Source organism: Hyperoodon ampullatus (genome assembly GCF_949752795.1).
Source record: "Hyperoodon ampullatus genome assembly, chromosome: 3".
NCBI classification, from domain to species: domain Eukaryota; kingdom Metazoa; phylum Chordata; class Mammalia; order Artiodactyla; family Ziphiidae; genus Hyperoodon; species Hyperoodon ampullatus.
The window spans coordinates 139,920,914-139,936,541 of record NC_136916.1 but is presented as its reverse complement, the minus strand read 5'-3'; the positions used below and the strand labels follow the sequence as shown (position 1 = coordinate 139,936,541).

General features: G+C 43.6%; 1 protein-coding gene across 1 annotated transcript; it reads left to right on the top strand.

Moving 5' to 3' along the window:
• Positions 1-2,925: 2,925 nt before the first annotated feature.
• On the top strand, positions 2,926-3,987 carry TMEM30B (transmembrane protein 30B; the record flags this gene model as incomplete). Its single annotated transcript, XM_079699557.1, has 1 exon — positions 2,926-3,987. One exon carries the CDS (start codon positions 2,926-2,928, stop codon positions 3,985-3,987), a length of 1,062 nt encoding a protein of 353 aa, XP_079555683.1.
• Positions 3,988-15,628: the final 11,641 nt, after the last annotated feature.

The following is a 15,628-nucleotide window of genomic DNA, read 5'->3' as shown; positions in this document are numbered from 1 at the left end:
GACGAAGCCACTCAGCATCACTTCACATGTCCCAGGCCAGTTCCCTCTTCCCCTCCTCACAGACTTCCTTGGGCTCATGCTTTCCCTTCCCCGCCCCCCAATGCCTTTTACTGCACAGAAAGAAATTCTTACGTGGGAACTTTCTCCCTTTGAGCCAAGACCAAAGCCCAATTGCATTCTGCATCCATCCTTACTCCCTATTTCAGAGGTGAGCTGACCCTGCACCTGCTCTCTGGACCTGGCGCCTCCTGCCTGCTCCTGCCTTTGGACCATCCATGAGCTTGTCGCCCCTCTCTTCAACCTTGCCTGAACTGTTATCTTCTCCCCTCGGAATAAACCCTTGCTGCCATCTATAAAGAAGCCTTTCGGGCTTCCCTGGTGGCGCAGTGGTTGGGAGTCCGCCTGCCGATGCAGGGGATGTGGGTTCGTGCCCCGATCCGGGAAGATCCCACATGCCACGGAGCGGCTGGGCCCGTGAGCCATGGCCGCTGGGCCTGCGCGTCTGGAGCCTGTGCTCCGCAACGGGAGAGGCCACAACAGTGAGAGGCCCGTGTACTGCACAAAAAAAAAAAAAAAAAAAGAAGCCTTTCCCTTGGGATACATACTCTTCTAAATGATTGCCACTTGCCTTTCTCCTGCCCCTCCCCCATACTTCTAAAAGGCGTTGTCCTTCCTGGGCTGCCTCCACATCCTCTTTCCCTCACCTGAGACAGCCTGACTCCTCCCACCCCACCACCCAAATTGTTCCCACAGAAGTTAAATCCAATGGCACCTTTTCATTTCTTGTCTCACTAGAACCCTCAGCTGTGTTGCACCCTGTAGACCATTCCTTGTCTTGAAATATTCTCTTCATTCGGCTTTTGGGACACTCTGGTGTGACCCTAGTTATCAGAATGAATAAATGAATGTCATCCAGGGATGGGAGAGCTGGCAAGTCTCTCAGCTCAACAGGAGGGCTCACACCACTTCCGGGGAGTGGTGGCAGGGCAACTGTTAGACTTAAAATCCACTAGGTTAAGTTTGGGGAACCAAATTCCTTCCTAGGGACTAGTTTTGTGGACTCTGTGTCAAGCCAACTGATGACTCAATGATATAGGAGTGGACGGAACCCACCAAAATGATACAGAGAACTGTTTATTCTTTTATCTTCTTGAAAGAAAGGTGTAGTGGAGACTGGATCACAGCTTAGAAAGTTGTGGACAACGTTGGGATTTCCTCTCTTGGGGTATGATTAAAAGTGAGGGAAGTGGAATTCGAGTCAGCTGGGTCTCCCTCAGTATTCTCTAATAGCTAAAGCTTGCAATCTGCATTCATTCCATTCAACAAGATAGAATGAATTTTCTGTTATTAAAACAATATTACTTTTTAATTTTAGTATCATTCTTGTAAAGTATAATTTGGTACTTGAGTATATGCTGTCTATTGTCTATTTTGATTCATCTTATTCCTAAGTAATATGTCCCCTATCAGACTGCAAGTGCCTTGAGATCAAGGGTCCTTTTTAGTCTAATTGTCTTCTGTCTTCTACCTTGCTTAGCTTAGGGCTAACACTTGAAAGATGCTTTAAAAAAAAAAAATCCCTGTTGTTTAATTTAGCAAGTATTTTAACTTTCCAGATTTCAATGGGTTTTGAATAACTCCTGAATGCAATATATTATTCTAAGTGCAGAAGTGTAATATAGTAAATATTTAAGTTATTTGCATTTTAGGAGCGGGAAGAGAGGCAGAAACACAATACCTAAGGAGGATTTAGCACAAAGTTGAAATGGCCCGACACCCCCTTGTGTATGTTGTACCAACCTAGATATAAAAGCCAGAATCGCAAGCAATGTTCAGAGCTATTTGGGGTTTTCTTTGCAGTAAGTCCTATAAAACCTTGTAGTTCACCTCCTTAGGCCCAAAGTCCAACATCCTTGATTGTGGATAGCAGCTAGGTCTTTTGGGACCTTGAGTAGGACTTTTTTCCAGTCAGGCAAATAATCTGAAAAGAAAAAGAAATCACATGTAGTCCAGTCCAGAAACCTTGTGTGGTTTCTCCACCAGCTAGAGAGATATTTAAAGGCTCTGAACCTCTTGCCATCTTTAATTCTCTTTTTTAAGTGTCATTTTTAGAGAACTTTCCACTTTTCTTAGTTATACAGCCAGACTGGGGCACCTGGCTGGAAAATCATTTTCCCTTAAAAAAAAAAAAAAATTCTAAAATTTGAATGCAGGCACAGCATTCCAAACCGATTTACCATAGTGCAATTTCTTGGGCATTACAATTTGTGGCTGCAACTTGACTGAAAGGGGGCCCCTAAGTTAACCTACAAAGACAACAGGGTCCAGAGACGCTTTTTCTCCACTTTCAGATAAAAGAGGATTAATTACCTGAAATCTTCAAGGCTCCAGGACGCACGGTGCAATCCCTCAGTGGAACTTTGTGCTGGAGGCTGCAGCTCCTACGATTTCGGGCAAGACTGGCCCAGGCACTCTAGTCACTTGGAAGGCGGAAGGGAAGGAAGTACCTGAGCAAGGTATGAGCCACTCAGAGGCAGCCTGGGGCCGCCACTCACCTCGGGGAGGAGGAGCTGGAGTCCGGACCCACCCGGATTGAGAGGAAAAGCGAGTTCTGGGTCCGCCAGGTGAGGGAAGGAACGCCCTCCCGCTCACCTCCGAAGAGGCGGGGCGCGGCTCTCGATTACCCGCAGGGGCGGTGCTGGCCGATCACCTGGGCCGAGGCGGAACTGAAGGGTCCGGTCACTGCCCGGAGAACCTGTAACTAAGACTCACCTGTGCGGGGACCGGAGGCGAGGCCGGGGCCAGAACTCACCTGAGCCGGTGGAAACCTGCCCCGGGGGTAGCTCCTGGTTCGCCCAGCGAGGAGCGGGAGGCGCCCCCGGCCAGCCCCATCCGAGCGCCCCTCCGTGGGTCCGCGCGGCCGCCATGACCTGGAGCGCCACCGCCCGGGGCGCCCACCAGCCCGACAACACCGCGTTCACTCAGCAGCGCCTCCCCGCCTGGCAGCCGCTGCTGTCAGCCAGCATCACGCTGCCGCTTTTCTTCTGCGCCGGCCTGGCCTTCATCGGCCTGGGCCTGGGCCTCTACTACTCCTCCAACGGCATCAAGGAACTCGAGTACGACTACACCGGCCACCCGGGCACCGGCAACTGCTCGGTGTGCGCCGCCGCCGGCCAGGGCCGGGCGCCGCCGCCCCGCTGCTCGTGCGCCTGGTACTTCTCGCTGCCCGAGCTCTTCCAGGGCCCCGTGTACCTCTACTACGAGCTGACCAGCTTCTACCAGAACAACCGGCGCTACGGCGTGTCCCGCGACGGTGCGCAACTGAGCGGGCTGCAGAGCGCGCTGCGCCACCCGGTCAACGAGTGCTACCCCTACCAGTACAGCGCGGCTGGCCTGCCCATCGCGCCCTGCGGCGCCATCGCCAACAGCCTCTTCAACGACTCCTTCTCGCTGTGGCACCAGCGCCTGCCCGGCGGGCCCTACGTCGAGGTGCCGCTCGACCGCACCGGCATCGCCTGGTGGACCGACTACCACGTCAAGTTCCGCAACCCGCCGCTGGTGAACGGCAGCCTGGCGTTGGCCTTCCAGGGCACCGCGCCCCCGCCCAGCTGGCACCGGCCGGTCTACGAGCTCAGCCCAGACCCGAACAACACCGGCTTCATCAACCAGGACTTCGTGGTATGGATGCGCACGGCGGCGCTGCCCACGTTCCGCAAGCTGTACGCGCGCATCCGCCAGGGCAACTACTCGGCCGGGCTGCCGCGGGGCACCTACCGCGTCAACATCACCTACAACTACCCGGTGACAGCCTTCGGCGGCCACAAGCTCATCATCTTCAGCAGCATCTCGTGGATGGGCGGCAAGAATCCGTTCCTGGGCATCGCCTACTTGGTGGTCGGCTCCCTCTGCATCCTCATGGGATTTGTCATGCTGGTCGTCTACATTCGCTACCAGGACCAGAACGACGAAGACGAGGACGACGAGTAATTCCTGCTTTCAGAGCACCCTTTCTGCTTTTTGCCAAAACGCTCTTGCAAGCTTCTTTTGGTTTCTCCCTCCCGACTGTCACCCAGTTCCAACTTCGCCTCACATTGCCTCCAGTTGTGAATGAGGAGACCAGAGAGAGAGAGAGGAATTACACCCTATCCGGGGCTTCCAGACTCTTCTGGGGTGTTTGAGCTGCTAGAGTGAGACCTCCCTGCACATTTTCCCCATCTCCTTAACGAGTTGACACGTGAGGTTCTTTGAGAGAAGAAGGGACGGCTAGACTCCTCTCATTCAACCCCCATCTGGTGAAGAGATGTTAAATAACTCATTCCAGATCTAGCAGCTGCTCATTGCCTCCTGACGCTGGCTCTAGAGCTTTAACCGCTACAGTACAGTGGTTTTCTTTTTTCTTTTTTTTTGGTGGGGGGGTGGGAGTGTAGAGAGGGAAGCCCACAAATAACCAGCAGAGGCATGGAGGGGTGGGGGAGAACATATTGATTAAAAATGTGGGTAGTTTAGGAGGCCCCATCCCCAGAAATTCTGACACAATAAGGCTGCGGTGAGACCCTGGAAGCTGCGGTTTTAACAAACCCATCTGGAGATTCCTCCTGTATTCCCTCAAGTTTGGGAATCAGTGCCCTGAACCAGGGAGCAGGTAGGATAACTGCCTGTTTCCCTATTTCCTCAGGTGTCTGAAGCTGGGCCTGACGCAATCATCGCGTCCAGTTTTCCAGGGGGTCATTTGTTCCCAGGGGCAGTGACAAGCATAATGTTGCAGGTTTGGTCTAGCACTCCTTCTTGAACATAGCAAGCTCTCTACAATGTGCAGAATAAGTGAAAACAACTAGCTGGCATATAGATTTGCAGAGCAGGGTTTGTATCAATTCATTTGATATTTGAGTGTAAGAAATTAAAAGGTTTTTTGGGGGGGCAGGGCGGCCAGGTACTGTGTAGAAACTGGAAAATGCCAGGTCACTTTGCATAGTTCAGAGGGAATGTTTTAACCTTAGAATCAGATAGCTGGAGGGGATCTTAGAGGGAAAGTGATTTCCCTAAAGTCATATCTGTGTCTCCTGACTCTGGACTCAGTCCTCTTTGTCCTCTAAATGACTTTTTATGCTTAGAGAGAAAGGGTTCATACCTTTTCCCTTGGGTTTAAGGAAAAAAAATTTTAATCTATGTTCTCAGATGAACCATGTTTGATTTTAGTAATATGTTTAAATGAATGCTAAGGAATATAGTCTTATGTAAACTAGAATCTTAAGAATTATTTGAACCTTTGAGATAATGTTAAACTCTGACTACTCTAAAATCATTCTAATATATGTAAAATTATTCTAAGAAAATAGAATTAAAAAAACCCCTTTTATGGCAAAAGAACTTTAAAAACGTGAGATCATCTTAACCAGTTTATTTTCCAAAAGCAGTTATTTGGTGTTCTGTCAGAATTCTCAGTGCCTGTTCTCTATTATGGCTACTTTCCAGTTACTACAATTTTTGCTCATGCCTATAAGGCAGTGCAATACCTTGAGGTATTTTTTTTAAGTAGTCAAAGCAATATTGAATTGTATTGAATAATCTACATTAATTTTATTTTACTCTTCTAGTCCTTTGAAAACTAATAGCCGATAGACAGCATGCATGTTCATTGACATCTGTCTCAGATCTTCTGGAACAGTTGTGATTTTAGAGATTCTGTCTCAGTATTTACATAAACCAAGAAATGTTTTATAATCCCAGTGTGCTGTCTTCCCAACTCCTGAATATAGCACAGTTTTACTGTCAGATTGTGTATTGTGATTTTAGGCTATGAATATATGATCAGATATATAGAGAGTAATTTTTATTTATTATGAATGTTTGATTGAGCAGCTCACTAACCTAGCCCTTCTTTATGATGGATAAGAGAATTTACTACATTTTTTTACTACTTAGTTGAGAACAACCATGTATATTGCCATCACTTTTACAATAATCATTGTATTGCTATAAAATTTGAAACGAGACTACAAAATGTAAGGTATTCTGATTAAATCAATGAATATGGTTCCAAGCCCTATTTATTCTCCGGGTTTTTGAAAGAGAATAAAGGTTATGTTTGTGTTGCCTTTGTTATCGCATTTGCTTAATTCTTTTGAACTATGATCTTAAAGGCACAAATGTTAAAAAAGTTACCAACTAGCAACCACTTTGCTCATTTGTTATTAGCAGATTTGTAATGCAGAAAGAAAATCATCTTTTATAATAAAGCTTGCAGTGAACTCAATCTTTCAGTGTTAACTTCCCAATGCAGAATTTGAGCTTATATCAACATCAACATGTAGTACAAATCAGATGATCTTCAACTATTGTTTGAATTTGGTAAAATTTGGTCAATTAAAAAAATTATTTTATTTTATTTATTTATTTTTGCCTGCGTTGGGTCTTTGTTGCTGTGCGTGGGCTCTCTCTAGTTGGAGTGAGCAGAGGCTACTATTCGTTGTGGTGTGCAGGCTTCTAATTGCGGTGGCTTCTCTTGTGGAGCACAGGCTCTAGGAGCACAGGCTTCAGTAGTTGTGGCTGGCGGGCTCTAGAGCGCAGGCTCAGTAGTTGTGGCACACGGGCTTAGTTGCTCCGTGGCATGTGGGATCTTCCTGGACCAGGGCTCGAACCCGTGTCCCCTGCATTGGCAGGCGGATTCTTAACCACTGCACCACCAGGGAAGCCCTGTGGTATATTTTTAATAATATTTAGTACTAAAAGTTACTAAAGAATGTGATTGCAGTAATCTTACTTCTCCATTTCTGCATTTTACTCAAATTCTAAATTGCAATTATTTGTTGGGTATTTTGGACTACAACGCCTCAGAAACTTTAAAAACAAAACATTCTCCTGCGCTGTAACATTTTGTTTGGTATCTCAGCATTTTATCTGGACTTGGATTCTCATGTTGTCCAGTAAATGCTTCCTAGCTAGAGCTGTGTCATCTGGAATGAGACAGAAAAGAGTGAACCTCAACAATTGGACTGGAAATGTGCTTTGATCTACCTTGTAAACCACAAACAAAAGAGAAACTAATTAATGTGGTTGGCAGGAACTCCTAAAACAATAATATAACAAGAAAGATTTTCCAAGAATCTCCAGAATCAAATCAACGAAACAATTCACAGACTATACAGTTGTTACAAATCAGAGACAAAATAATAGTCTTGAGATTTCCTTTAGTAACAAATATCACTTCACACTATATAACCACAACCTCTTCTGCTTTATGGTGTCTGTGCTCTCTTCCTGTCATTGGGGATCTCAACAATCTTGACTAAGATCTCAAAGAGTTATTGGTAGAGCTGCAGTGTAATCAATTACTTATATGCCCCTGGGTATAAGTCATCAGTTACAGTAATAATAGTAAATTCCCTCTTCCTTTATTTTTATCGGGCATTTCTTTGCATTCTAGTTTTCTCTCTTTTTTTTTCCTACAGATAAAACATAGCTGACTGATTTCGACGACAAAATTAAAATTTTTTTAACTTCAGTTTTTTTCCCCCAGGAGAATTTCTCGTAATTTCCCTCCAACAAAGCAGAGTCATTTATAAAGTGTCATTAAGAGAGTCTTAGTGAATCTGACTGAAACACATTAAGGTCCCGGAGAGATCTTATCTGAGAATAGCATCTTGTGTAAAGAATTTGCAAAAATCACTAACACCGTTGACTCTATGTATACCACCATCCCCCATGATTTATCTGATAAGACTAACATGTATTCAGGGAAAAATACTTCCCCACTGGTTTGCCACCTGGCATTATGGTTCTCACCTTTAGTGGTAATGGTGTAAATTAGTTCACCACAGCAAGGTGGCATTCCTTTATTCATGCACTTGACTGAGCAGCTCACCATAGGACAAAGGAAGATCCTGAGGCAGTGAAACCCAACATAGACTGGGGGTGTGGAGGGAGAGGAGAGGGGAAATAAAAAAGAAAGGTGAAGTTTGGAGCGTGAGGCATTTTTCTGGGCCAGCAAGTTGTCCAGAAGGGGGAGACTTGGCCACAAAGGGAGCCCACTGCAGAGGGCAGAGCTCACCAGCGGACTCATTGATGATAAGGCCTTTGAGAAATTTAGTAAGTGGATGGTACCTCACCTCCTGAACCTCTCAGCTTGTCTTTTTGATCAATTTCAGTATGATTTATCTTTTTCCTTAGAAGCGAAAGGTATTACTGTCAAGAACCTCCTCTAATAGCCTTGCTCTCCACCTTGGAGCTCTTAACTAAATTCCCATTAAAGTGGCTGAAACCTTACATTACTGATGAAAACTGTAAGTGATGTGTCATTAATAATGATACTTTGTTCTTCTAAAAGGCCTTTGTTCTGAAAGTCCAAGGTGCTTAACACTATGTGGTCTCATTAATCTTAGCCATCAAAATGCAGGAGCTTTTAGAAAGTCATCAAGACTAAGGAGGGAGAAATAGATTCCCTTCTATTTTGCTCAGTTTTGTTTGGAACTCTACAAAAGTAGGCAGTCTTTCTACAACAAAAGCACAACCTCTGGATGAGGCAGTGATATCATTTCAATGATTTCAATCACTTGAGTATTCTCAAAGGAAGACTTGATTAAGTCTTGTTATGATTTTAATAAGTAAAAGACATATCCCATTTTTGTTAAAGAATCCAAAATGAGAGCTGCATCACTTCCTATTCATAGCAAATGACAGAATGGAAAACACTTTTTACCCTTCCCTTTTTCTTTTCACCTACAGGGCTTTAGGGGTGAAGACTTACCTTGTTACATCAAGATAGTTTGCAAATAACTGAATGCTGGTATCTTTCATACCATTAGGGGGCAAATTAGCTCATTTATTCACTTTCATGAATCTTTAAAAACACTGACCATCATGTATATAAATGGCATAATCTCTATCTCCAACCTTAACTTCTCTCCAAACTCACAAGTCCAGCTGTCTCTGGGACACACTTAAATGTCCTACAAATAACATAAGCTCCATGTGGTCAGCATGAAACCCATTGACCTTTCCTCCAAACCCATTCGTCCAAGAATAGTCCCAGGTGCTGAAAATGACTCATCTGTCCCACTCAAGCATCCAAGCCCTAAACCCAAACTACCTCAACTCTTCCCTCTGTTTCTTCCCACATCCAACTGGTTATCAGATCTTGTTGCTTCCAGATCCCAAATGCACTTTCAATCAGGTCTCTCTTTGTCACTGCCCTGGCCCAGGACTTTGTTATTTTCCATCTGGAAGTTGGAGGAGCCTGCTAATTGGGCTCCAGTTTATTTTCCACATCCCAGCCACGAAGAGCTAGCCAAAACACAAACCTCATCACGTGACCCTCAACTTCAACTCTCTCATGTCTACACACAGCCTACAGGAGGAAGTCTAAATTCCTCAGCAGGGCCTTCAAGACCTTCATGGTTGGCCTCGTACTGAATCTTCATCCCTTCTTTCTCCAAGGCTCCAGCAAATTTCAGCTATATCGAATGATTTGAAGAGGCCTGAACCCAGCATCCCCTTGTGTCTTTGCCCGTGCTGGTCTTGCACGTCCACCCGACCACCGGAATCTCCCCAGTCATCCTCAAGACCATGCTCAGTGTTTGGGTCTCCGTCCTCTGTGAAGTCCTCCACAAGCCCTTCTTGCCTCCCCCACTGTGTCCTCAGCCTCATCTTCCCTTTGTGCTTATTCCTCTCTCACAGTGCTTGATGCGCTGCCTGGAAATTTCTTATTTGGTTATCTACCTCCATATTCAAACTGTTAGTTCTTTGAGCACTGAGGACTTCTTTTTTCTCATTTATCTTTATTATTGCCAGTGTCAAGCTGAGTGACCAGCATGTGGTGGGTCCTCAAACATTTGTTGAATGATTATTAGGAAACCGACGATTCCATGACTTTACTACCACTGAACAGCTTATTTCTTACAATATAGTCGAATGCACAGGAAATCATTGAGGAAACCAAGGAGATGTGGAGATGACACCCTACACTTCTGAAAATCTTACAATAAGGAATGCTGTGAATGCACACATATTTTTGACAGCATGCAAAGACTAAACTTAGAGTTCCCATTTGGATAACTTAAATGTGCAGTCAGGTTTTCCTCCATAAACTAATTTGCAGAAATGAATAACAGATGGGTTACACTAGTTCACTGATAGTGGGGACAGTTACTTTATACTCAAAGGTAATCAGTGTCTTTCCTATTAAACTGCAGTAAGTTAATGGAATGTTTATATTTTTGTGGTGCTTTTTATAGAGAATTTTTTTACTCACTGTAGTAGTCTATAATAAAATGTAAATGAGCATTTCTTTCCTCTGCCAGATAATTACCCCAGAAACCATTTAAGTGAAAATAGCATTTGTAGAGAAATATCCAGAAAGAAAAGCAAAAATAAATGGAATACTAGTTGTCCCATTTGCCAGCTGGTGTTTGGTTTATAACATTTGGCATATCTTGATATCTACATAATAGTAGTTTTAAAACCATAAATAATATTTTACAGAGGTCACACCATAGTTATTTAAGTTCAGGAGTTTATTTCCCAGAGCACTAAGTAGCTATGAATGAATTATGTTTAGTCTGATCTGCCACAGAAGGGCCATAAACCTCCAAGTCACAGCAAACCGTGGAATATTACTTCAATACGTCAGGAAAATTGTACATGTAAAAGAATAATGCATGATAAGAGAAAGGTATTTTTATTTTTCTAAAGTAATATATGTTACCAGGCAGGAGCTATAAAATTTTGTTATGTTAAACTTTCCTCTGATTCTGGAAAACAAGTTAAGAAACAGCTTTGCCTGGTCAGCCCTAAGCCGGCAAAGCAGGCTGTGGAAACAGAGAAGGCCTAGGAAGGAGAGTTTGGCTTTGAATCAGGAACAGTTTTTCCTTCTGAGAATGCTGCACCTCAAAAAGATGAAAGCAAGGAAAAGCTGCAAGAAAGCAAGAGATGGTTTTGCAAACTTCTCTTTACTATCATCATCCTTCGCCCAGGCAAATGTTTTGGATTCCCAAGCAAGTGTTTTTGTAGATACCCAGAAGTGAGTGTAGAGACAGTTTTTAGCACTAAGGCCCAATTCACTTTTAAAATTAAATCTAGTTAAAATGCTGAAATGAAATTGTTAAGCATTTACCAGACAACATGCTATGTAATTTCCTTGGTTTTCTCCTTTAACTTTTATAACAACCCTAATACTATCCCCATGTGCATATGCAGAAACAGAGGTTTGGAGAAATAAAGAAACTGGTCCAAGGTGACATGGTTGGCAAGAGACAGCCAGGAGATCAGCGTGACTGCAGAAGCTCTCAGCTATTCAAAGCCAATAGTGTCGCCTTCCAGGCAATGTTCTCAGTGCCTTATCTATGTTACCCCATTGTAATCCTCACAACAATCCTGTGAAACTGGTGCTACTATGATGTGCATGTCACAGATGAGGAAGCTGAAGCTGAGAGAGGTAAAGTAACTAGCCTAAGGCAGCACAGATAGTAATGAAGAGCCAGGATTCAAACCAGCTTGTCAGACTGAGGGTCCACACGAAGGCACTCAGCTTCTCATTCTCTCTGAATATTAAGAGTAATCTCATGAAGGAACAAACATAGACAAGACACCCCTGAAGAAAAGGAACAGGGGTTGTAGGAGTGAGGAGGTGGAAGGGGAATCTCGCTTGACCTACCAGAAATGAAGTCTTACTCCAAAGCTTCAGTAATTTAGACAACAGGGTGATTTTGGTCCAGGGATGACAACTAGACAAATGGCACAGAATAGAGAAGGAATCATAGCATGAAGAAAAGCCCAGAAGTGATTACAATTTAGGAGAGTGGTTGCTTCTGAGAAAAGAGGAGGCGGATGGAAAGAAGCAGGGACGGGCAAACAGGGGCGCCAAAGGTACTGGTAACATTCTGTTTCTTAAACTGGGAGGTGGATACACAGGTGTCCATTTTGCTATCATCCCTTAAACTAGGCATACAGTATAGTATTAGAAAAAGTAATAGCCCAGGGAATGCACCCTGTCCTCATGAAAGACTATGGAGTGTTCTCATGCTACACTTCCACGGGGCCCTTAGAGTCCACTCTTTTCTGTGGTGTTTCCGGTGTTTCTACAGACTCACGCAATGCATACGATTAGACGTCACTCTAAAGCATTTGTTACCTCGTTAAGGAACTTGGAAAAAAATTTAATTTAACATTTTCTTTAAGTTGAATGATAAAAATGTCATTCCCCTGGGAATTCTGGTGGCTTGGACAATCCCAGTTTGTCCAAATACAGCATGAAGGAAGCAAAGCTCTAGGCGGGGATGGTACAGGGAGGCAATTTTTCGATTAGAAGATGCTCCTACAGGACCAAAGCCTCCACATCTCCCCCTCATTGTCCTTCATCAGAGCAGAAAACAGGAAGAAATGCAATCTAAGTGCCGATATCTTGGGAAGAGAATGAGTCGCATTTTAACCACATTCCCTCCAATTTGTTGCCAAAGGTGAACTCAAGCAGCCAAGCGGTGAGGCTCGGTCCCAGATCCTTTGCATGTCACGGGGCCTTGCATTTTTCCTGCATCACACACGCCTGGGCTGAGGGAGTACATCCCACAGAACTGGGAAGAGGAGCCTTCAAGTCTGCCACCTGGGCCCCTGAAGACAACTCGTCGTGGCCTTGCTGACCTTGCCAAGGACTGTCACCGGAGGCTGGCTCAAGAGACATGGAACGCGGTGTACGGTTTCTCGGGTTGAGGCTCGTCCAACCTGAAACGGGAATCCCTCTTCTAAAGATGTGCGCTACTGCCCTCCGCTGGACGGAGACAGAATCACCAGCATTTAACTACCTCTGGACCTAACGCAGGTGGGAAGGAAAAAAATCTTTTATGTGATTGTGTAATGCTCATGTGGAATACTAGTTTCCAAAATTAAGGTTCCAGAGAGTAAATAAAATATGAATGCTTATAAGTTGCATAATAATTCTGTGAGTTTTAATACGTTCCAATTAATCTATCAAAAAAGAAACTGAAGTGTTTATTTTTAATTTGTATTCAAATAACATAGAATATTTCCTTCAAATATAATTCTAGTGGTTACTACCAATTTAAGTTTTTTTCCCTGCTAAAAATATTGTGTTTATTTTAGAGCTATGTAAAAGATTCTTCACGCTATTGTTGGAAAAGTATATGTAATCTACTTTGTTGTAACTTAGGCACCAAAATGAAAAAGACTGCTACTATTCTTCTTTTCACCAAATAACTTTGTCAAATAAGCATGAAAATGTCGGGTTTTATTTGAAATTTTTATTATTATTTATTTGAAATTACAAATTAGGTTTTTTACAATAAGAGGCTAATAAATATTGGCAAGAACCTTTCCCAGGAACTATACGAAGTTGCCTCACAGTCTTCATAGACTGACAGATAAACCGTCTCCATGGCCACTTTAAAAAAAAAAAAAAAGCCTATAGAGTCTCTCTAGAAGTAAAATAAGTATGCTTACTTAGGATCCCGTGAACTGCTTACACTGAGACGGCAATTCAGGGGTGGATAATTTTAAACTTTGCATTCCTTTCTGAGGTTGATGTTGAACCTCAGAAATAAAAAGAGAACTTTTTGTAAAATATTTCTAAGTTTTGTATACATGAATCTTGTACCACGCTTTGAGACTGAGTCATACCATATTTCTTCCATTCTAAGATATACCTCCCCCCCACCCCGCCCCCCATGTTTTAACATCTCTAAAATCAGGATGTGTCTCAATTTCCTGGCTTCTCACTATCCATGGCTTCTTACAGTTGCTGTTACTTAGACTCACTGTCAGCGAGGCCACAGTCATGATGTAGTTATTGTGTTGCACTGTCGTCGTATTTTGGGGCAAAACACTGCATTGTGTATAGACATTGAAGAATCTGTCTCTAGAGGGATTTGGAAGAGTTGGACTCTGGATATGAAGAAATTTTAGGAGAAACTTAGCCAATTTATTTTACATATACTTTCCTTTTTATGTCTGCACAAGTGGGACACATAATAAAACTATCCAAATAAGTATAAAAGAACCCCTTGTAAAAGGATAAAATACAAAATTTAAACATAAGGAACTATTAGGTCCTCCTTTAATTGGCAGTATTTTTTTTGTAGTGGTACATAAAATAATGGGACATGTTATGGTTGATGGCATCTTAAATTCAATGAATTATATGGCATAATAACAGGGCAGTGGAAAGGATACTTCTGAATTCAAAACCAGATGACATAAGAAGGCATTAACTGAAAAGGCGTATTCACTCAATTTCCACTGCCTGGACCATCGATCAGTTTTGAAAAGGAAATGGAATTTAAAAAATCCTCTGACTCCTCTGATGCATCCAGATATTAAAAGAATAAAACAATGTGCCAGATACCAGCATGGATCATCCCCTCAGCCTTCAGCATCCCACCGCAATTATTGGATACAGGCCAACCAATCTTCTGGATCACAAAGAGTGTAGGTGAGGGGCTCAGAGATCAAAGCCGACATGTAGCTCATCTGAAGCCCACGTAATATAACTCACTGGAAGGATGCACAGGGGGATATAGTGTCAGAAGAGTGAGAATACTGAAGTGTCTTTCTCAGTCCCTGAGGTCTCCTTTGGACCAGGAAGCTTTGCTGGACAGGCATACATCACAGCTCTGTATATTACATCTCTCTGTGCTCTCCCAATACAAGTTGTATGTGAGTGTGTGAACTTGATGACCAAACATAAATCAGAGTTATTTCTGTTGACAGGAAATAAAGTTAGACCATCAGACGTACTCAGAGCCAATATCTGCTTTCATGTTTTTCAAAGTTATGGGGAAAAGATGTCTTCCATTATTATGACTGTCTTATCAGAGCTAAGACGGAGCCAATTCCATTCCACCTCAGTTCTTTTTCTTGGCCAAGAATGGAAACCATACTGTGATAAAATATTGCCAAGCGAGAGCTCCAAATAAAAGCCTCCCAGTCAATTTAGACTCAGCTTTGTTGAAGACTCACTTCAACCCCACCCTCTACCACCCAGACCAAGGAATCAGGGTTTTGTTTTTCCTTCAAAAATATTTCTTGTTGGGCTTCCCTGGTGGCGCAGTGGTTGAGAGTCCACCTGCTGATGCAGGGGACACGGGTTTGTGCCCCGGTCCGGGAAGATCCCACATGCCGCGGATAGGCTGGGCCCGTGAGCCATGGCCCCTGAGCCTGCGTGTCCAGAGCCTGTGCTCCGCAGCGGGAGAGGCCACAACAGTGAGAGGCCCGCGTACCGCAAAAAAAAAAAAAAAAAAAATGTTTCTTGTTACACACCATCCATCCCCACCTCCTTACCTCCCTCCCTAGCAAAGCTCATAGAATCAGATTTTTTTAAGTGTACACAGATGCAGATTCTTATGCCAATTTTTGATAGTATAAAATGCACACAAATATGAGGAATAGCAGGTTTATAGATGACTCAGGTGTATAAAGCTGTTTCTATTTACATGTTCTTATGAGACAATTCCTCTTCTGGCCCTTCAAAAGTTACGTTTCCATCTGCCTTCACTCTCCATCTCTGTTCCAGTGCTGAGTCAAGCCACTGGTTCAAAGGCTGGCGAGTTATTCTCCCAATAGCGATTAGTATTTCCTTTCAATGAACTCCACCTTTTCTGCACTTCCCAGAATTCCTCAAGTTTGA